The sequence below is a fragment of the Hyla sarda genome, chromosome 5 (genome assembly GCF_029499605.1).
Source record: "Hyla sarda isolate aHylSar1 chromosome 5, aHylSar1.hap1, whole genome shotgun sequence".
In the NCBI taxonomy this organism is placed as follows: domain Eukaryota; kingdom Metazoa; phylum Chordata; class Amphibia; order Anura; family Hylidae; genus Hyla; species Hyla sarda.
Window position 1 is genome coordinate 189,560,436 of NC_079193.1, and position 22,392 is coordinate 189,582,827.

The 22,392-nt window shown below is 41.2% G+C and overlaps 1 protein-coding gene across 2 annotated transcripts in view; it reads left to right on the top strand.

The window, feature by feature from the left end:
* OTULINL (OTU deubiquitinase with linear linkage specificity like) overlaps positions 1 to 22,392 on the top strand; it is a 101,686-nt gene that overhangs the window by 8,704 nt on the left and 70,590 nt on the right. The window contains exons 1-4 of one of the 2 annotated variants that reach the window (XM_056520933.1): positions 6,790 to 6,868; positions 17,244 to 17,385; positions 17,471 to 17,508; positions 17,593 to 17,684. In XM_056520933.1, the coding sequence (XP_056376908.1) occupies positions 17,267 to 17,385; positions 17,471 to 17,508; positions 17,593 to 17,684 (249 nt within the window). In that variant the 5' untranslated portion in view covers positions 6,790 to 6,868; positions 17,244 to 17,266. Of the gene's footprint in view, positions 1 to 6,789; positions 6,869 to 17,243; positions 17,386 to 17,470; positions 17,509 to 17,592; positions 17,685 to 22,392 lie in introns of those variants that run through there. The other variant, XM_056520932.1, reaches the window with a different exon arrangement.

Here is a 22,392-nt window from a genome sequence, read left to right on the forward strand (position 1 = left end):
GGTGTCAGCACACACCGATGTGAATGTCGGTCTCACGCTGGAAGCAGCAGACTTGCAGTGGACTTGATGTGCAAGGTCAGTTGTTTAGTGCACCAGGTGATTGAGATTGCGAACTTCCGTGCCGGCTGGAATTAAAGTGATGCTTGTATTGAGGTAGTGCTTGAATAGTGCTCTGTTCAGACAAAACAGCCTAGACGCGTTTTAGGGTGCTAAATTGACCCCTTCTTCAGTAGGCAAGTGTGGAAAATAATGATTTTGCGTCCTTTATATGTTGGATACACATGTGTCCTTCATTAGTGGGGCAGAAAGAACCTATGTAGTAGACTTGGAAGTAAAACCTGGTTAATGGATTTTCAATCACTACCTTTACATGAATGTAAGTCTCTACTAGATCTCTCTATGTATCTACATGTTAGATGCAACCACACTATATATGTCATAAACTGATGTCTTTATTGATAGTTGGTCCTTACTAAGTGTATTGGGATTTTATGTGGAAGAGAGATTAAGATAAATAAGAAACAGATATTGCGTCTGACTAGAACATCAACAGATTAATCGCATACTTAAATTCAAGGTGTGAATGAGAGCCAGATATTGTGTTGAAGTAAATGCAAATAGATTAAAGATGCAGAGAAGTTTTTCTATTTATGATTATCTAGTGTTATAAAATAAATGTGAAAATGATGAAAAATAATAACGGAATCTGGTACAGTTTCAGCTATGAATATATGGATGTATCATGTTATAAAATAGGTATAAAAATTATGAAAAAATAATAATAACAGAATGTGGTACAGTGCTGGCTATAGATGTGTGAACATATGATGTTGTAAAATGAATATTATGAGAAAATAAGTATTTTGAAATATTAATAACTGAATCTGATGCAGTTTTGATTATGAATATATAAACGTATGAAATAATGCAAATATAACAGAAGGAATAATAAACCAGAAAAATGTGAACAAGTGTTGTGATGTAGATTTATATACTCATAATATTTTTCTGGAGTAATTTATTTGAGAAATTAGTGAATAAATGGAAAATATACTAATATGCAGATAAGGCTCAAATAAAATTTTTGGATTTAGAAATTAAGGCCACCGAAGGAGGCCTTATGTGCAACACTTTTAGAGAACCTATGGCTAAGAACAGCTACATTGATTTTGAGAGCTGTCACCTACCCAGGTGGCTACTCAATGTCCCTGGTGGACAGTTCCATCGATTAAAGAGGAATTGCACTGATAATAACAAACTTTTGGAAGAAGCTGAGGAACTAACTGGCCAGTTTCGGGAGAAGGGTAATCCACAGGCTGTCTTACAGAATTCATTATAAAAAATCAAAACTCTGGACAGGAAAGATTTTTTTATCCATCGGGAGTCAATCACTAAACCATCAACCCCAGAGTTTAGATTAGTTTTACCCTTCAACATCACTCATACAAAAGTAGAAAAAATTATAAAAAAAACATTGGAAAATTCTAAAACAAGATAAAATAATCGGTGAAACATTACCTCAACATCTGTCAATCATATACACTCAAGCTCCCAATTTAGGTATCACAATAGCCCCGTCCATCAAACTCCCAACTAAATTGACCAAAACCCAATCTTGGATGGATATGAAAGGTTTCTTTCGATGTGGCACCTGTACTGGGTGTACCACATCCAAAGACATAAGAAAGACAACCCTTGTAAATTCTACAGTGAACTAATTTTTGTGGAAAATAGATGAATGTATTACATGTAATTCAAAAGGGGTCTTATACATTCTGGAATGTGGTTGCCATAAACAATACGTGGGAAGGACGAAGCGACAACTAAAAGCCAGAATAGCAGAACATATTAACAATATAAGGAAGGGGGAACAAAAACATCCCTTATCTGCTCACTTCATGAAAGTACATCACAAAGATCCATCTAGTCTAAAATTCACAGGTTTTCAAATTATTAAAAAAGATTGTCGGGGAGGGAGTTTTATGCTCAAAATGTCAAAAGCAGAGAGTAAAAAAATCTTTGAATTTGACACTCTAGAGCCCAAAGGGCTGAATTCCAGCATTGAATTATTTGCTTTTCTTTGAGAGACCTGTTATGGCACCGATACCCGCCGTTTTAAAGCCCTCAGGCGGCTGCCAATGCCTATACAGGTCTCTCATATGTGTCTGCCAGTGTTTTGAAAAAACAAGAAATGTTTTATTATTTTTGAGTATGTGGGGATTTCTGTTTAAAATCCTATTATTTTAATTTGAGCCTTATCTGCATATTAGTATATTTTCCATTTATTCACTAATTTCTCATATAAATTACTCCAGAAGAATATTATGAGTATATAAATCTATATCACAACACTTGTTCACATTTTTCTGGTTTATTATTCCTTCTGTTATATTTGTATTATTTCATATGTTTATATATTCATAATCAAAACTGCATCAGATTCCGTTATTAATTTTTCATAATACTTATTTTCTCATAATATTCATTTTACAACATCACATGTTCACACATCTATAGCCAGCACTGTACCATATTCTGTCATTATTATTTTTTCATAATTTTTATACCTATTTTATAACATGATACATCCATATATTAATAGCTGGAACTGTACCAGATTCCGTTATTATTTATCATCATTTTCACATTTATTTTATAACACTAGATAATCATAAATAGAAACATCTGCATCTTTCATCATTTTTGCATTTACGCATTTACTTCAACACAATATCTGGCGCTCATTCACACCTTGAATTTAAGTATGCGATTAATCAGTTGATGTTCTAGTCAGATGCAATATCTGTTTCTTATTTATCTTAATCTCTCTTTCACATAAAATCCCAATACACTTAGTAAGGACCAACTATCAATAAAGACATCAGTTTATGACATATATAGTGTGGTTGCATCTAACATGCAGATACATAGAGAGATCTAGTTGAGACTTACATTCATGTAAAGGTAGTGATTGAAAATCCATTAACCAGGTTTTACTTCCAAGTCTACTCCATAGGTTCTTTCTGCCCCGCTAATGAAGGACACATGTGTATCCAACATATAAAGGATGCAAAGTCATTATTTTCCACACTTGCCTACTGAAGAAGGGGTCAATTTTAGCACACTGAAACGCGTCTAGGCCGTTTTTTCTGAACAGAGCTCTATTCAAGCACTACCTCAATACAAGCATCACTTTAATTCCAGCCGGCACGGAAGTTCGCAATCTCAATCACCTGCTGCACAAAACAACTGACCTTGCACATCAAGTCCACTGCAAGTCTGCTGCTTCCAGCGTGAGTCCGACATTCACATCGGTGTGTGCTGACACCACGGACAGCTGACGAGGGAGGCCCTTGCCGGAACCCTCCACCTGCCAAGGCATCCACGCCAAGATCACCGCAGAGACCACAGCGCACTTGCTTCCACCGGCCCGTCGCAGTACGGGACCAGCAGTCAGGGTGAGACCGATCCATCTATTTGTATAAAGACTGTGAGCAATCCATTCTATGCCACTTTAAGTAACCATGCCATCTATCACCATTACTGGAACTTTTATTGTGTTTTTGCCGGACTAACGGTCCATTTCTGGACCATTGTCACTGACAATTTATGGACCAATTTGGGTTCTATTAGGTAGTTGCTTTTTCGTACATTCTGTCATTTGGGCCCAATGACAGTTTGCAATTATTAATGCTCTGATCTTTTAACATTAAGTTTTATGTTATTGCTGTTTTTTATTTAAAAATCTGCATTTTTTCAAAAACCATCTGTCTCATTATACATTCATTGTGTACCCAGTAGGGTGATATTCTTGAGGTGTGGTTAAATCTGTGTATTTGATTTTCATTATTTGATCGTTGGGAACCGATTTTTTATCCACATCAACCTCGAATATCTGGTTGTGAGCTGCACACACAGTTTGTTAATTTACACATCTGTTTAGCTTTCTGGCATCAGTTGTTAAAAAAAAAAAAAAAAGTACCCCTTTAATAGCAGCACAACCCCTTCACAAAAATAATGATTATATAAATCTATAATTTCTATATTTTTCCATGTGAAAACTGCTAACCAGAAATATTAACAGCATATAAGTGTGCAGGTGTAAGAGCTATGACCTAACAGTTTATTTTTTTAAATGCTATTTTCCATAAAAGCACTTAGGTATGTAAGAAAATACCCTTGGTTAAATTTCAGCTGATTTGCATAATTCATTAAAAGAAATGCATGAAAGAAATAACATAGAATAAGCAAACTTGTCTTTTTTGAATAGCTTTAACCAGATGTAAAGCAGTGTCATTTTTAACATTTGCTATTTGGTATTATATTTGATAATAGTCAAAGGGGTACTCCGGCGCCAAGACATCTTATCCCCTATCCAAAGGATAGGGGATAAGATTCCTGATCGTGGGGGTCCCGCCACTGGGGATTCTGATTCTAACGGGGTGCGGCGTGGAAGATCACGGGGGTCTACAGCGGTGGGACCCCCTCGATCATGCATCTTATCCCTTTAAGAGACCAACTGACTGCAAAACTGCACGGGAACATTGCATTACATCTAATGGCATAAAAGCTTTACCCCAAAATAGTAGTCATTGTAATCACTTAAACTAATTTTAAGACTATTTACTATTGTTTTATTGGAGCTTCTGCAGGGTTGTGGGCCTCATCACACCCTTGGAAAAAGGGAGAAAGCTTCCTAGATGCCATTCACTGGTAAACATATTGGCATACGCTCTTTATATGCATAGTACTGGCAGAAGAACACGATTGAGTGATGCTGAATTGCACCACCATGCTGAGAGCTTGGAACCGAAATGTTAAAAGACAGGCCTCTAGATGTCAAGTGAGAAGAGTGAGAAGTCAGTTTTATGAGGCTCTGTGAAATGCTTTTAGTCTGTGTTTGGAGTCTTTTGACCTCGGCTTAGACATCAGTTATCTGGCTTGACCCTCTGCAGGAGAGACAAGGGGAGATAAGCTGAGGAGGTGCTGGTGTACTGGAGGCCATAATATGTGACGTAGGCCAGAATTTAGAGGACTTTATTGAACCACAGTAATCTCCTTAGACATATTCCAAGTTTCTGGCCTTATATGTTATGGTTTACAGTTTAAACTGAATTTGTTGGACAACCGGTAGCTAGGGAGGGAATTGGCAGAGGAAAAAGGCAGAGGAGAAGCCGGGGTAGATGTGGATTAGTGGGGCAGTAGAGTTGAGGATGGAGTAGAGGGGAGGCCACAGAAAAGGATGCTGCAGTAGTCCAAGCGGGAGATGGATAAGGGCATGTACCAGTGGCTTAATGGAGTAAAATGTGAGAAAGTAGATTCATGAGATGTTTTTGAGGTGGAGGTGGTAAGAGATGGTAAGGATCTGAAAGTTTGGTGACTTGCTGGGACTAATAGTGGATACCCAGAGATCTGGTGGCTTTAACCTTTGACTTTTAAATTTTTACATAGCTATTTACTGGATCCCTAGTCACCATACATTTAACTTTTAGGTTGCTGCAATATTTTTCACATATATTGTCTCCTATTATGTATTCCATGTCTGAATAGAAACTGGGTTAATTTTTCATTTGCATTTAATGGTATTAATATATGCCATTTCAATACAAGATTGCTTGGTAAAGAACTCATGAAGGTTGAAATGTTAAGTTTCCTGCTGTGGTATTTTTTTTTATAACTACGCTTTTTTATTGTACCTAAGTGCCCCCATTGCAGCGACAAACTTAATTTCATCTCAAGTGTCCCAAACCAGTTGTAGCAAAAATTTCATAGCAATTTAGACACAATGGCGGAGATTTATCAAAACTTGTGCAGAGAAAAAGTTGCTGAGTTGCCCATAGCAACCAATCAGATCGCTTCTTTCATTGTTCAGGTTGCTTTGCCAAAATGAAAGAAGCGATCTGATTGGTTGCTATGGGCAACTCAGCAACTTTTCCTCTGGACAGGTTTTGATAAATCTCCCCCAATGTCCCAAACTGCAAGAACATAATGTCTGTCCATTAAGGTCAATAATAAAGGAACAAGAAAACATCAGTAATGAAGTAGTTAAACTTAGATAAAATTTTAGAAATATTAGAATACAAGTTTAAATTTTGGGCTTACACTTGTGCTGTTTCTACTAGGAGCTACTCTTTTTCTTGCAGCTTGTATAAACTGTATTCAGTTGGGTAAATAAGTGTATATCAACAATTTATATGTGTAAGTCTATTAAGCTTGTAGCTCTGTTATAGTTTATAGAATTGCTGTACTGTTAGTAAATGTACAAAACAAGCATTGGTCCTACATGACAAAAAAGTTATAGAGGTCAGAACACGGCATTTAACAAACTTTTTCTTTTCTTTTTTAAGTTTAATCACAAAACAAAAAAATGATCCAAGTTTGGTATCATTGGAAGTGTACTGGCCCATAGAATAAAGTTATCATATCAGATTCATCGTGTTGTGAACTCCGAAAAAATATTGGCCGTAATGCCTACATGATACTTTCACACTTGATAAATCCCTAACCACTGCAAAGTTAAAACTTAGGATGCTTAGGTAAGGCTGTTTGCTTCTTTATGCGTAACCACAAAAGTTGCAAAAAAAAAAAAAGTACTTAGGTGCACATGCAACATTTTGTGCACCCGGAGTAAGCAAAAAAATAAAAAATCTCTACATGCAATAAATCTCCCCCATTGAAAGGAGTAATTTGAGAGGTCGTCCAACTGGATGGCACACCAAAGTCCCCAAGGCCTACTTCTTCACATGGGTGCCTGAGCTTGCATGCGGCTGTCTCATAGGAACCAACACTCACTTTTCCTGCTGCCTGGACTGCACCTTCCCCTATAGAGCACCTTCACAGGACATCTGGACTGTGCCCTAGTGCGATGGTAAGTGGTTGAGACAGTTATCAAGCAGTCAGTGCAGGTGCCGATGGCCTCCTCACCACTATGACACTACTAGATTGCCGTGCAAGGGACGCCTTTTGCAGTGGGAAGGGCAAACCATTGCAACATACTGTGGCAGTCAGGCAGCTGCCCTGCTGACAGTTTAAAACCCATCTTCACATGGGACATTTACTACCCAGTTCTGCAAAAGGACCACTATGTCAGGTCTTATGGTGCCCTGGATCCTCAGAAACTTTATTAACACCTCAAGCACCATACTGCCCTCAGGTCATTATATTTCATTAACCCTGCTGATAGTTGTCAACCATATATCAGCATTTGAGCTGCCATTATTCCTTTCCACGGACCTCTGCTACCATCTTGTGGTCATTAACAGGGAGCTACTGTACCTCTGTTCCTGTTCTGCACCTGCATCTCAATTGCTTATCCAGACTTGCTGATTGTTTCCCTGTCACTCTGGACTAGATTGAAGATACCAGATTTTCCCTGCTTAGTTTCACAAATTACTTTGCATCCTAGATGTGTAGTGTCTAAAAGGTGATTCTTGGGGAGTAGCATTTTTATTGGTTCGGTACCCTCTATAGTCATTGCCTGAGAATTTATGTCTAGTTGAACCTTCCACACCACTCTTGTTACGCTGCTTCCCCTTATGCTCTTGCATAATCATTATTAGCTGTCCTTAAAATGTACTAATGGGACTTTTCTCTATGTAGTCCGCAATGTACTCATGTAAAGATTTCCTTACTGAAACATAGTCAAGATTGTTCCTTCCCCAAAAGATACTGAAGAAGACACCAGAAGAAATGGAGGCAGCTGCCTCGGATGAAGAAGAGGGGAGAAGAAGGATCATTATCCTCTAATGAATATATTTTCTCCAGATCCTTCATAAAGCAAGTTCTCAGCTGACTTAAAGGGGTATTCCGATCTTAGACATCTCATCCCCTATCCAAAGGACCTACCATAGACATGAATGGAGGGGGTGTGGTGTGATGTCACGAGGGTTGTATCCTTGCCATAATGTCTATGGCATAATTTCTACATATTGTTAATTACTAGTGTCGCTCGCGAATATTCGCAATGCAAATTTTTTCTTTTCACAGTACACATCACAGTGATCATCCCTCTCTGCTTCCAGCTTGTGTGGTGTAAAGATGGCTCTAATGCTACTGTGTGAGACTGGCGTGAGAATATTCACATATGCGAAAATAAAACGCAAATATTACGAATATGCGAATTTAGCGAATATATTGCGAATATTCGTCCATATATTCGCAAAATATCCTGAATTCGAATATGGCCTATGCCGCTCAACACTATTAAATACTATGTTACTATAGTATATGACCACAGGCTTTGAAATGTTCTTCTTTTGATGATTCCATACCTTATTTTATGATTTTTTTTCTTAGCATGGTTACCTTTTGATAGTTACTTAGGTAAGTAGGGTATGGGTTAGGGTATGAAAACTGAGCTGTGATCGGTCGCTATGGATAAAAAAAACTGACAGTCTTTGTTTTAGGCAAATTAATAAATTGGGACCATTAGGGCCTATTATTTCACAAAACAATTCTCTGTCCACTTCATTGCATTATTAAAATAAGGAATTGTCTTGATCATAAAAACCATTGAAATTCCCTTTGTTTAATATCAAATCATGTATTCCAATGAGCTGATGTAATATAGCTATGGTCCGTTTACCAAAATACTTTTTTTTTAATTTGGCTATATTAGATGTGTATTAATAACAGGCTGATATTTGCATGTTCTAGTTTTCTGTATTTGCATGTTGCTGTCTGTTTATTAGGATATAAATTTGCATTGTAAAACATGATACAATGCTCACTTTATGTCTGCTGTTGTACTGTCTTGTGTAATTGTGCTTTATACTTATCAGAATTGTTGCAAGAAGTAACAATGCAATGTTAAAGGGAGTTTATTCCAGGAAAAAAACGTTTTTTATATATATCAACTGGCTCCAGAAAACTAAACAGATTTGTAAATTACTTCTATTAAAAAATCTTAATCCTTTCAGTACTTATGAGCTTCTGAAGTTAAGGTTGTTCTTTTCTGTCTAAATCGGGAAACGCCCAGTTTAGAAGAGGTTTGCTATGGGGATTTGCTTCTAAACTGGGTGTTTCCCAAGACAGGTGTCATCAGAGAGGATTTAGGCAGAAAAGAACAACCTTAACTTCAGAAGCTCATAAGTACTGAAAGGATTAAGATTTTTTAATAGAAGTAATTTACAAATCTGTTTAGTTTTCTGGAGCCAGTTGATATATATAAAAAAAAGTTTTTTCCTGGAATACCCCTTTAAGAACCATACAGAACTGCTACCAGTCCATTCTAGGTTGGTATTGTCCCTATTTAACTATTTAAAAGCATGGCAAGAAGCCTTACAGGTGTATTTGTCTATCTCCTTTTTTAAGTACTGTTCAGAGTAGCAGAGGATTCAGCTTTAGGCTTAGTTCCGTACAAATAGCTGGACCCAAAGGTCCAACAAATCACTTGTTGGAGTTGAGTTTAGAGCTCAAAAAGTTCAATGTAGAGTTGATTCATGAATGATTCGATTTTTTTATGAAATGTCCTGCATACGTAATGGTGACTACAAAGATTATGATACAATTAAATTAGATATGCACATGTTCTGCATAGATAGGCTCTCACAACCATTTTCTCTGGTGGTCCCCAGGAAACTCAATTAGATACTGTTTTTCAGCCAGAGAGTTTCCTCTCTCATAGATTACACTAAGTTTCTTTGAACCTGTTTCAGGGCTGTATTTACCGTTAGGTACCCAAGGGCCTGTGCCTAGGGGAGCAGTGTTAGGTGGGGCAGCACTTCAGTGGGTAAAAAAGATAAATACTTGGAATGTAGCTGCCATTATGATGTGACACGGAGAGAAAAAAAACATATCCCCCTTTGGTTGAATCCACATGGGTCATCACTGCTGTGAATTTAACCTGTAGATTTGCAGCCGCCCCATGCTCAGTATGTTGTGGATTTGTGATTGATTTTACAATGTTCTGTGTATAGGGGTAAAATCCACTGTGAATTTGGACCAAAATCCACATGTAAGGCATAAAGTTTTGCTGGATATTTGTGATAGATCTGCATGAAAAATTCTGATGTTTGTGCAATCTCCCTAATGGGGCATGTTCAGTCTGACTGCCTGGGGCAGCATGAGATGTTAATATAGTCCTGTTCATGTTAAACATTAAATGCAGTTATTTCCTTGAAGGAGCAGCAGTGTAAAGCAGTAAGATGTTATTTTGTGGTAAGATACTGTCTATAATTCTCAGGACCTGATTCAGCATTTTCCATCATAAAGTGTGAGTCAGGCAATGTGGTGTGTTCTCATGTAGTTGTAAACTGCCTTCTGTTTAGATTTTTAGAGGATTATGTGACTAAACAGCCTTCATTTTAAAGGCCTTTTCACCAAAATAGGGAAATATACTTTCAGTCATATAGACATTAGTATGGTTCTTAGTCTCCACAATATACTACTTATTAGAGCAGCAGAACTGTACATTTTGCTATTACATATGAAAACATTGACATATTTTGGATGCTATAATATGCTAGTCACCAACTTAATAAAAGTATACACAGACACTTCCCCACATTAAAGTAGGGATGCCAAAAAGTACTGTAGAAACCAGCATTTCACATTTCTCATGTAAGAAAGCAGTCCGGGGGACGTGGCTTGGCAGCTGACTGGAATGGCTGCATAGCTCTGCTGCAGTCCTGAACTAGCTTGGTGCCTTATCCACCCTGGACCCGATGGCGACGCGGAGGAGAGGAAAGATGACAAGGAAACCCAAGAAATGAACAGATTTCAACAGGACCCCGAGTGAACGCGTGCTCCAAGATGGAACTGCTCCATCTGCATACCTCCTCTTGGCCTTCCACGAGTGGTGGGAGAGGTTGACCCCTTACAGAGGTCCAAAAGCAACTTTCTTCTTACCAGCAGGTCCCCTGCACTAGATGGAGATGTGGAAGATGTTCATGGAAAAACTCCAGCTCCTAGGGCAGATACATGCAACAGCACAGGTTTCACCTCCCTTCTCTACCTCCGGCAGCCCTGCGAAACAGAGACCCCGCTTGTCCTCTTCTTCAGTGCCTACAGCAGGTAGTGCTTATCGTGCCTCCAGACGTTTTCCCCACCTCAGAGGCACCTGTTACAGGAAGCAGTTTGGTAGAAAACTGCATGGCTCATCTTCACAAGAAATCTATCTTCTAGGAATTGATGTGGCTGAATGTTGGCTGTAAGCAGTGGCGTACCAAGGGGGGGTGGGGGGCGGCCTGCCCGCCCCGCCCCGGGTGCCACTCTCAAGGGGGGTGCCAGGGGCGGACTGACCCGCCGCCACCACTACTGAGGATCCGGGACACTCGTCCCAGATCCCAGCAGTAAGCGCTACATTCTCCTGTTTGCGCGGTACACGCACATACAGGAGAAGGCGTCCCCTCTGTGTGAGCAGCATCTGCAGCTACACATAGGAGACGTGACCTCCGCCCCCACGCAGCACGCAGTAAAGGCGCCGGTGACGTCACTCATCCGGCGCCTGTACTGTGGAGGGGAGAAGACACGGGCCCTGCAGCTGAGGAGATCGCTGCGTGGGATATCAGGTGAGCATCCTCTTTTTTTTTACAGGGAGGGGGGGGTGCTCTGCATTTACCTATAGGGAAGGGGGAGAGGGGGGTGCTCTGAATTTATCTATAGGGAAGGGGGGAGAGGTGGTGCTCTGCATTTACCTATAGGGAGAGGGGGGGGGGTTGCTCTGCATTTAACTATAGGGAAGGGGGGAGAGTGGGGGTGCTCTGCATTTACCTATAGGGAAGGGGGGGAGAGGGAGGGGGGGTGCTCTGCATTTACCTATAGGGAAGGGGGGAGAGGGGGGGGGTGCTCTGCATTTACCTAGAGGGGAGGGGGGGTGCTCTGCATTTACCTATAGGGAAGGGGGAGGGGGGTGCTCTGCATTTACCTATAGGGGAGGGGGGGTGCTCTGCATTTACCTATAGGGAAGGGGGGAGGGGGGTGCTCTGCATTTACCTATAGGGGAGGGGGGGTGCTCTGCATTTACCTATAGGGAAGGGGGAGGGGGGGTGCTCTGCAATTACCTATAGGGAAGGGGGGAGGGGGGGTGCTCTGCATATACCTATAGGGAAGGGGGTGCTCTGCATATACCTAGGGCTGGGCGGTATGACCATATATGTGTATCACGGTATTTTTTTAACTTACGGCGGTTCCACGGTATATATAACGGTATTCCCCCCCCCAAAATCATGTGACCCACCAGAGCTGTTCTGTCCCCCCCCCGTCCCTATCATGTGACCCCCCCCCGAAAATCATGTGACCCGCCAGCACTGTTCTGCTCCCCCAATTAATGATCAGCCCAGCGGGGTACTACTCACATATGTCAAGCACTGCCCTCCTCCTCTTTGTTGGGGGCCGCCGGCGATGGAACTCACTGTACGCCAGTGGTCTCCAACCTGCGGACCTCCAGTTGTTGCAAAACTACAACTCCCAGCATGCCCGGACAGCCAACGGCTGTCCGGGCATGGTGGGAGTTGTAGTTTTGCAACAGCTGGAGGTCCGCAGGTTTGAGACCACTGCTGTACGCTGTATACCTATGCCCAGGCTGCAAAAGATACAGAAAATAAACTTAACTCACCCACGTCGGCCACACGCTGGGGACGGGAACGCCGGACAGCTGTCAGCCTATCACCGGCCAGAGCGATGCCCCGCCCCTGCCAGTGATAGGCTGAGCCCACTTTCATGTAAGAAGCCAGCTTCATACAGGACAGTGGGCTCAGCCTATCACTGGCCGGGGCGGGGCACCGCTCTGGCCGGTGATAGGCTGACGGCTGTCCAGCGTTCCTGTCCCCAGCGTGCGGCTGACGTGGGTGAGTTACGTTTATTTTCTGTATCTTTTGCAGCCCGGGCATAGGTATACAGCGTACAGCAGTAGTCTCAAACCTGCGGACCTCCAGCTGTTGCAAAACTACAACTCCCAGCATGCCCAGACAGCCGTCGGCTCTCCGGGCATGCTGGGAGTTGTAGTTTTGCAACAACTGGAGGTCCGCAGGTTGGAGACCACTGGCGTACAGAGAGTTCCATCGCCGGCTGTCCGGGCATGCTGGGAGTTGCAGTTATGCAACATCTGGAGGTCTGCAGGCTGGAGACCACTGGAGTACAGTATAGAGTTCCAGCACCCGGCGGCCCCCAACAAAGAGGAGGAGGGCAGTGTTTGACATATGTGAGTAGTACCCAGCTGGGCTGATCATTAATTGGAGGGAGCAGAACAGTGCTGGCGGGTAACATAGGATTAGTTCCCTGATGTGGCGACAGCGCTGTGCTAGACTGATAATACATTCCCGAGGGGGAGGGGCCCAACCGGTATTGCGATATGGGGGAAAATTCATATCGTGCAGCCCAGAAAATTTGGTATCCGGTATGAACCGGTATACTGCCCAGCCCTAGATATACCTATGGGAAAGAGGGGGGGGGGTGTAGCTCTGCATATACCTATGGGGAAGAGGGGGTGGAGGGTTTAGCTCTGCATATACCTATGGGGAAGAGGGGGTGTAACTCTGCATATACCTATGGGAAAGAGGGGGGTGTAGCGTAGCTCTGCATATACCTATGGGAAAGAGAGGAGGGGTGTAACTCTGCATATACCTATAGGAAAGAGGGGGGGTGTAACTCTGCATATACCTATGGGAAAGAGGGGGTTACCTGGCTACCTACCTACCTGCCCTTTTACTGTGCAGGACACCAAGGAGGGCATTATTACAGTTTGTGGGCCTATAGATGGAAATATTGTGTTGAGGAGGGGAGGGCACTGAATATATGCAGAATCTGACATATTTTTCCTGCATATGTTAAGAGATCCACATGGCGATCTTATCCGGACGGAGGAGAAAAGGAAAGAGGACGCTGATGATCAGAAAAGACGTAATTGTCCCAAAATGTAACTGTAATCACTTATATGGTATACACATCCTGTGTACAGCTGATATCTACCGCCATATGGTCCTGTATATAATCACTTATATTGTATACAGATTCTTTATAGTATACTGGTCTGTATATAGTGGTTTTATACAGTACGGCGGTAATATCCAGTTATTGTGTGGTGGTATATATTTACTCCTTGTATACCAGTATTATTGGTCATAGAAATTTACCTACGTTAAAGTGTTTCTTACATATATACATTTTAGTTTATTGTGTGTGGGATTTGGGTGGAATAGGAGCGTGGCAGAAGATGGACGAGCTGCAGAGCCTAGCAGGGGCCCTTGCCTTTTTTTTGGTCTGGGGGCACCGAGTGTTGTCAGTCTGCTCCTGGGGGGAGGGGAGAGACGGGGTGTAATTAAGGGGGGTGCGTGTGTGTGTGTGTGTGGGGGGGGGGTGCCAAACAAAGGGTCCGCCCCGGGTGCCAAATGCTCTAGGTACGTCCCTGGCTGTAAGTTTAAAAAAATGTCACAGATTTGTTTGTTTTTTCTGCTCATACCTGCTCAATACCTTTCAGATGTTGGGCTATTCTTTTTCCTTATATTGAAGTGTATTAGCTTGGAACTACAGGTCGAACCCATTGAAGCCTGAGCAACCTCCTGGACTTAAAGCCCTTTGCTGTGCTTATCCTATATACTTTTTCTGTACCTCTATTCTAAGCACTAGGGTTGATTATGAGGGTTATACTCGGTGTAGTAGCCCCTGATGAATATGTCACATGGAAGAGTGGTATTAACCCGAAATCCCCTACACTCATTGTCAGTGAAGCTCTGTTTCTGCATACAAAGCACAGGAATAAGACTTCTGAACACTAGGATTCCATAAAACAACTTACAAACTGTACTTCGTTCCTTTTACAATGCCAGAAAAATACAGTTACTTAAACATAGTTTAAAGAAAAACTGACAGCTTTATGATCCACACTAAACCCAATGTACTGGGTTATAAGCGGGGGAATAGCTGTACAAAGAGTGGTAACTTACAAATTGTCTTATTTGCAGAGTTATGTAATGTAGTAGTCACATTTCTGTTGCGCTCCAGCGTGCAATAGAGGCAGGGAGCTGGCTCCCTGAGCTCCCCTGACTCATCAACATTCTGCCCCCAGCCCTCCCCCTTCCATAACGTGCAGGTGCCACTGCCTAGCTTAAGTGGGCTGTGGTGAGGAGCAGAATGCCTCCCCAAACCGTGGGCTCTCATGCCATGGAAGGGGACGGGCCGGTGGTGGAATATGAATGAGGCAGGGAAGCTCGGCGAGTCAGCAACCTACCTTCATTGCGCACTGGAGATGTCATTCTTTCTAATCTGTGACACAAAACTCAGAAAGACACACCTAGTGAAGTCCACCTTACTGGGCCAGCTAGCACTGACCCGACTGTTTAGCCCACAAAAAGATCTGTGTAAGACAGAAAGGCACTTGTTCAACTCTATCCTCTTTTGAAGAAATCTCCCTCTTTGGGGCTATTGTGTAGAAGAACATATCCTTGTAGTGTGGACAGGAACAGTGATTAAGAAAAGTGATTTATTGGATGTTACATAAGATGTAGATGAACGTAGGCCCAGCAAATATAGGAGGGTGGACATAAATAGCCTTGAATACACAAAAACTAAAAAGTTATAGGGGTCAGAATAGGTCAATTTAAAACATACTTATTTTGTTAAAGTTTTTTTTTTATTTAAACAATACAATAATACAAAATTGGGTAACCATGGCTATCGTTTCATTGGTATTGACCCACAGAATAAAGATTACATGTCATTTTTACCATAAAGTGCACTGCGTAAAAACAAAACCTTCCAAAATTTGCTAAATTACATATTTAATGTCTTCCCCTCTCCCAAATAATATATTTTTCTGTTGTGTCGTACATTTTATGGTAAAATTAGAGGTAGCATTACAAATTACAATTGGTTGAACAAAAAACAAGCCCTTTTGTGGCTTTGTGGATGGAAAACAAAAATGCTAAAATAAAAAGGTCTTGTCCTCAGGCCAAATTAGGCTGTGTCCTTAAAGGGGTTATCCAGAAATTGAAAAACAGAGATAATTTCATTCAAAGACTGCTCCCTGTCTGTTTCCAGGATGGGTGTGATTCTGCAGCTCAGTTCCATTGAAGTGAATTGTGATACCACACCCAAAATGGAGACAGACAGGGAGCAGTCTTTGAAAGAAATTAGGCCTGTTTTTTTAAATTCCTGGATAACCCTTCAAGGGGTTCAGGTCGTACATTGATTGTAAGGGAAGCTACCTCCAATAGGTGGCACTGTAGAGCAAGTTCATTTCTCGCTTCTTTTAAAGCAAAACTGCAGGGTGGTAGTCAGCTGCTGGCCATTGAGGTAGGGAAATGAGAAAGAGGGAGGGCAGTCTTTGGCTTTCCTCTGTGCTTCTTTCTTTATCAGGAGAAGCTTCTGCTGTGGTGAGTGATTCCTCTGTAAGCCCTGACTGCTGCTTCTGCAGTACACAGGCTTTAGGGTTCAGTGTGAATATATATTTGCTATGTGATGCCTCATCTAGTTACTTTTATGTTAATATTGTGCACTATAGAGTGAAGGGTTTGTTAATTTTTTTTGTTAAAAACCACATCCACATGTATTGTACTGTAAGCCACCACAGATTTTCCATGCACATATCCATACAGAAAAGCTACTTGTGAGTTCACAGTACAAGCATTAATAAAGCTTTGGTAATGAGACAAAATATTGCTCTATTTACAGTACTGCATGTTTTTATGGTTGTATTTAACATTTCTGCACACAAGATCAGCGACTCTCATTTAAAGGGAACCTGTTATCAGTTGTATGCTACCTGAACCATGAGCACTGATTGAGAGATCTACAGTATTTATGTTTGAACATAGGGAGAGATCTATCAAGTCTGGTGGAGCAGAAGCTACTGGGGACCACCCCGATGACTTATGAGTCAGGCAACATGAATGTGATGAGAGGTTTTCTTTAAGAAGCACATCTTATACAATACCTAATGACTGCAGCAAGGTTGGAAAGCATAGTAACATATAGGCTGGAGCCAGAAGGGGAAAATCTGCAATAAATTCACAACAAAATCTGGAATTATATCAAACATATGCAATATTTCCACAGCAGAAAGTATATGCTGGATTACAATAGAAATTCCTTATAACGCAAAAAGAAAATGTAGTATGTTTTCAGACCATGTATGAATGCTCGTATATATATATATATATATATATATATATATATATATATCACATATTATTGCACTATAAATGTGATCGATCAGTTGTGTATTTTCTGCTGTTGTGCTTGGAATAGAAATGTGAGTATTGCTTTTTAACCTACAGTTGCGATGACATTGGATTATTTGATTCTAGAGACCTCTGATGAGCATTCAAGGATGTCCTCCGTTCCTGAGGTTATATATAAGACGTGGAGTCAAGTACGTCGGTGTCTTCTTCTAGCTGTGGCTGTGCTGTACATGATGTGGCAGCACTTCAAAGCCTTCATTTTATTGTGGTATGTTATTCCTTCCTGCATCTGAGCAATTTCCACATGTTCCTATTTCACAAGCCTTTCCAACAATTTGTCTGCTTCATTTCAGGTGTAGTATTTCATGCCAAGGACATTCTAAAAATAAAAGTAAGTATCCAATTTCTCTGTGAATGACTGTAAGTGAAATGTGTGTAGAGGGAAATCTTATTGTTCTTGTTTATCTATGTTCAGGAAACTTGAGTGTGAATGCAGAAGTCGACATGCTCTCTTATTGTTCTAAAAAATGGAAAGGGGAAGCCCTTAATGCTAAGCAGATGAAGAAGGTAAACACTATACTCTTTTACCCTCTTGCTTTGTTTTTGTTGTACATTAGGAGTGAACAAAAGAGTTAAAATGAAGTAATTGCCACACAGGAAGGCTGAGACCAGAAATTCCAGTAATGGGCCTATTACTGGGATACAACCATTTGCATACTAAGTTATTATTATTCTAGATCAGTGGTGTCAAACGTTGGCCCTCCAGATGTTGCAAAACTTCAACTCCCAGCATGCCCCAACAGCTGTTGGGGAAAAACTGTTCCAGGTTAAACCCCCTCAAAGGACGAGGGGGCACTCCCTCCGTCTGGAGAAGAAAAGGTTTAGTCTCAAGGGGCGACACGTCTTCTTTACATAAACTGTGAATTTATCTCAGGAACTGGTCACAGCAGGAACATTTGAAAGCTTCAAAACAGGGTTAGATACATTTCTAGAACAAAACAACATTAATGCTTATGCAGAAATATAATCAAATCCCTTCCCCTTTATGCAACCATACCCCTTCCCTTCAATTCCTTGGTTGAACTTGATGGACATATGTCTTTTTTATTTTTATTTGACTATGCTACAGGGGCTGTAAAGTTAGTGTAGTTTATAATATAGTTTCTGTACCTGTGTGTGACAGTTTTCACCCCAATATTTATTTTTACCAGCATATAAAATGACTGTTGTCTCAGATTTTTTCCTGCTTGCAATGCGGCCGAGACCTAACTCACTAGTCAGCTGATGACAGGGAGCCTGTCTGCTTCAATGGGTGGAGGGATTGCTTGGTGGAGAGAGATCAATCTGCAACAGCTGTAGGCACCCTGATTGAAAAGCACAGGTCTTTTTGAATGGATGCAGCTCATTTATGTTTCAATGGGTGGGATGGCTGATGTGTGGGAGGGAGGAAAATGGAATTATAGGATTTGTAGACAAAAAAGAAAAACTCAAACAGGAAATACCAGTTCACAAAAAGCTATCCACAGTGTTATGGTAATCCCACAACATAGCCATTTAGCCCCAAGACAAGCGCAGATCCTTCCTAAGCATGTCCATTACTGTCTGCCAGGTATGTACTAAAATCACCTTATGGTGGATAACCCCTTTAAATATAGCAGACTTAACCAGGACCTGGTGTCTGAGGGGCCCAGAGGCATATCTTGCAACCATTCTCGACCAATCAGGACAGTCCTCCCCATCACCAATTCCCCTCTTGCCTGATCACCGTGCTGCCTGCATCTTGCAGTTTTGAGTTGAGGCAGTGAAGTTCCTCAACTGATCGATCACATTTGTAGTGGAATCTTCTGGGGTATACATACCTCATAAGATTGCACTACAAATGTGATCGATCAGTTGTGTATTTTCTGCTGCTGTGATTGGAAAATAAATGTGACTATTGTTTTCATCTATAGTGGAGATTACATTGGATTATTTAATTATAGAGACCCCTGATGAGCATTCAAGGATGTCCACTATTCCTTAAAAACAGGTTTCAGCCAGGAAAACAGGTTTGGTCCATGACAGGTAACCAAGTCGAGAGGAGAGATCAGAATTGGACTATCTGGCCCTCAGATAGACCAGCATAATCCTAGTGACAGAGTCTCTTTAAGACATAGGTCTTAGCAAAGTACTAGTCATGTTATTTGAAGGAGGAGGAAGGGTGTGTTTGGGTTTGCTTAGTAATTGTTATAGATATTACTTAAAAAGGGGTATTCTGGTATTAGAAAATTGTGAAAATCTAAATAAAGCTAATACCGCAAAGCATGTGAATATAATATTATCACAAATTGTACTGGTTTCAGCATGTTTTGCTTTAAATGTCCCCAATGGGATGTTTTGTAGTCATTACTAGTGTTGCTCGCGAATATTCGCAATTCGAATATTATTCGAGAATATCGCATATTCGCGAATTCGCGAATTTCGCGAATATAGCGCTATATATTCGTAATTACGAATATTCGTTTTTTTTTTTTTTTCTTTTTTCACAGTACACATCACAGTGATCACCCCTCTCTGCTTCCAGCTTGTGTGGTGTAAAGAAGGCTGTAATACTACTGTGTGAGACTGACGCGCGAAAATGCGCATATGCGAAAATTAGCATATGCTAATTTTCGCATATGCGCATTTTCACGTATACTAATTTTGTATATGCTAACATTCACATATGTTAATTTTCGCAAACGCGAATATTCGCATATGTGAAAATAAAACGAGAATATAACGAATATGCGAATATTCGCGAATATATGACGAATATTCATCCATATATTCGCGAATTCGAATATGGCCTATGCCGCTCAACACTAGTCATTACATTTTCAATGTGGTATTGTCTCCAGCTCCATGGCTCCTCTCTGTCTCCCAAGATGATGCATTATCCTATGCTGTCTCAGGAGACTTGGCTGGATCCAGCCTTTGATCTCAAGCCTCGCTTGTCACCATCTCTGATCATCCCCTACAGCTTACATCCCCATCTCCCTATCATATATGTATATATTTATCTTTATTGGGTCATATAGTGAAGAATGAGTTTTGTTTGCAGCTTGCTGCTTTCTGTTTAACAATGCCACAGGCAAAAGAGCAGACAGAGGTTGAATGCAGCAGATGCTGCATATTTACTGACTGCCAAACAATAATCTGTTGTGTACTGAAATGTTTTGCAACAGCCCTGGGCAGGGGAGCTGGCAGGATGGGAGGAGTACTGTGGGAGGGGAGCAGGCAAGGTGGGGGGTGGGTGGGGGCTGTGATAAAGAGCGGTAAATGCATATAATTGCAAGAGGAAATGGTAGAGGAGAGCATTAAATGGATTTTAAGCGATTTCAGAACTGTAAAAGACAAGTAGGCAATGGTATATGCCCCTGCAGCAAATACCAAAAGCATTTATTGCTTATTAGTCCCTTTCTTAAAGGGGTACTCAGGCACTAAGTCATCTTATCCCCTGTCACGCCCCCTCCCATAGGCTTGCATTGAGAGAGCGGAGCGTGACGTCACACTGGGGCGGAGCCGTGTTGTCACAATGCTTGTCCCCATGATCACCAGTAATCAGACTTGGAGCGAACATACTCCGGGGACTAATTGTAACGGGGTGCTGCATGCAAGATCAACGGGGTCCCCAGTGGTGGGACCCCCGCGATCAGGCATCTTATCCCCTATACTTTGGATAGGGGATAAGATGTCCTAGCGCCGGAGTACACCTTTAATGTATGTCAAAGCAATGAGTGTTTCCTAAATGGTGTAGAAATAAGTGAATATGATTTTCTCCTCATTTGTCAGCCAAAACGGCACTGTGTATTTGAGGAATAGTAGTCCAAAAGCTACATCCATAATTTTTCAGGTTTGGGAAATAAACCTCAACTTGGGACAGCTAATGGTTAAGACGCGAATCTGAAAAAAGGTATCTGAAAAAACTATGTTTTGACTGTTTTTTTTTCATGACAACCAATAAAGCTGTACATTTAAGGAGTTATCTAGTTTTTTCAAAACCTATTTCCTATCCAAAGATACATCTACCACAGTAGTGCACCTACATTCCTGTATTGTATTATTCTTATTGTTACACATCCACACTGTTTATCATCCACACTGTTTATCTGGTGTAGGATTCTATTGTGGCACTTGTAGTCCGCTGCAGGCATCCTCCATTGTATGTATTTTTATGCTGGGGATCGCCCCTAGCAACGGACTACAAGGGCAGGATTTGCTCCCCCAGTATAAATGCACATCCGGATTTGGAGTTGAGCACCTCCAGCCATTTGAGACCACGTTTTTTGTTGTTGTTTAAATGTTATACTTGGAGGGGATACGTGTCTAAACATGTGGATAGGGGAAATGTTTTTAAAAGCTGAATAACCCTTTCAAATAGCAGTCATTTGAACAAACTTTGCATAGATTAATAATACATGCGAATATAAGAAACTGTTTAATACATCTTATTAAACAAATATGCTTCTTTCTCCTGTTATCAAGTTTGTTCCCTTTCCCCCTCTTAGACTGGGTTCACACCACGTTTTTCAAATACGGTAACCTTGTACGGTTTTCCGCAAAAAAACGTATACGACCGTATCCGAAACCGTATGCATAGAGAATGCATTGTGAACCGTATTCTAAATGTTGTGTACGGTTGCATCCGTTTTGCCTCAGATACGGCTTTGCCGATTTTTCAACCGTAGGCAAAAACGCTGTCGACCACGTTTTTGCCTCCGGTTGGAAAACCGTTTGCGAACCGTATGCGGTTCTTTTAACATTGTTGTCTATGACAACCATACACAGAATTTCAGAATACGGTTGCACACGGTTTTTCTAATCCGTTTTTGGAGTTGACACATGCGCAGATTGGAATTTCAATAGAACAATAATAACTTTATTAAATTGCTGGAAAACTAATTCCAACAAAATAGCAAAACCGTTGGCAAAAACTGATGCAAACGGATAGAACCGTACGGGAAAAAAACGTATATGTTAATTTGGAGTCATACGGTTGTATACGGTTGCATATGGTTTTTGCCATACGTTTTTTAGCGGAAAACCGTATACGGTAATCGTATTTGAAAAACGTGGTGTGAACCCAGTCTAAGTGAGACTATATTCCACTTTAAAAACCAGCTGTCTGCAAGACAAGCCAATACAGGTATCACAGTCAGGGGCAGACACAGACAGCAGAGGGCCCCTGTGCAAAGAATGTGCCTGAGCCCCCCCCTCCTTCCTGTATACTGCGACCAATAATACTAGTATAAAG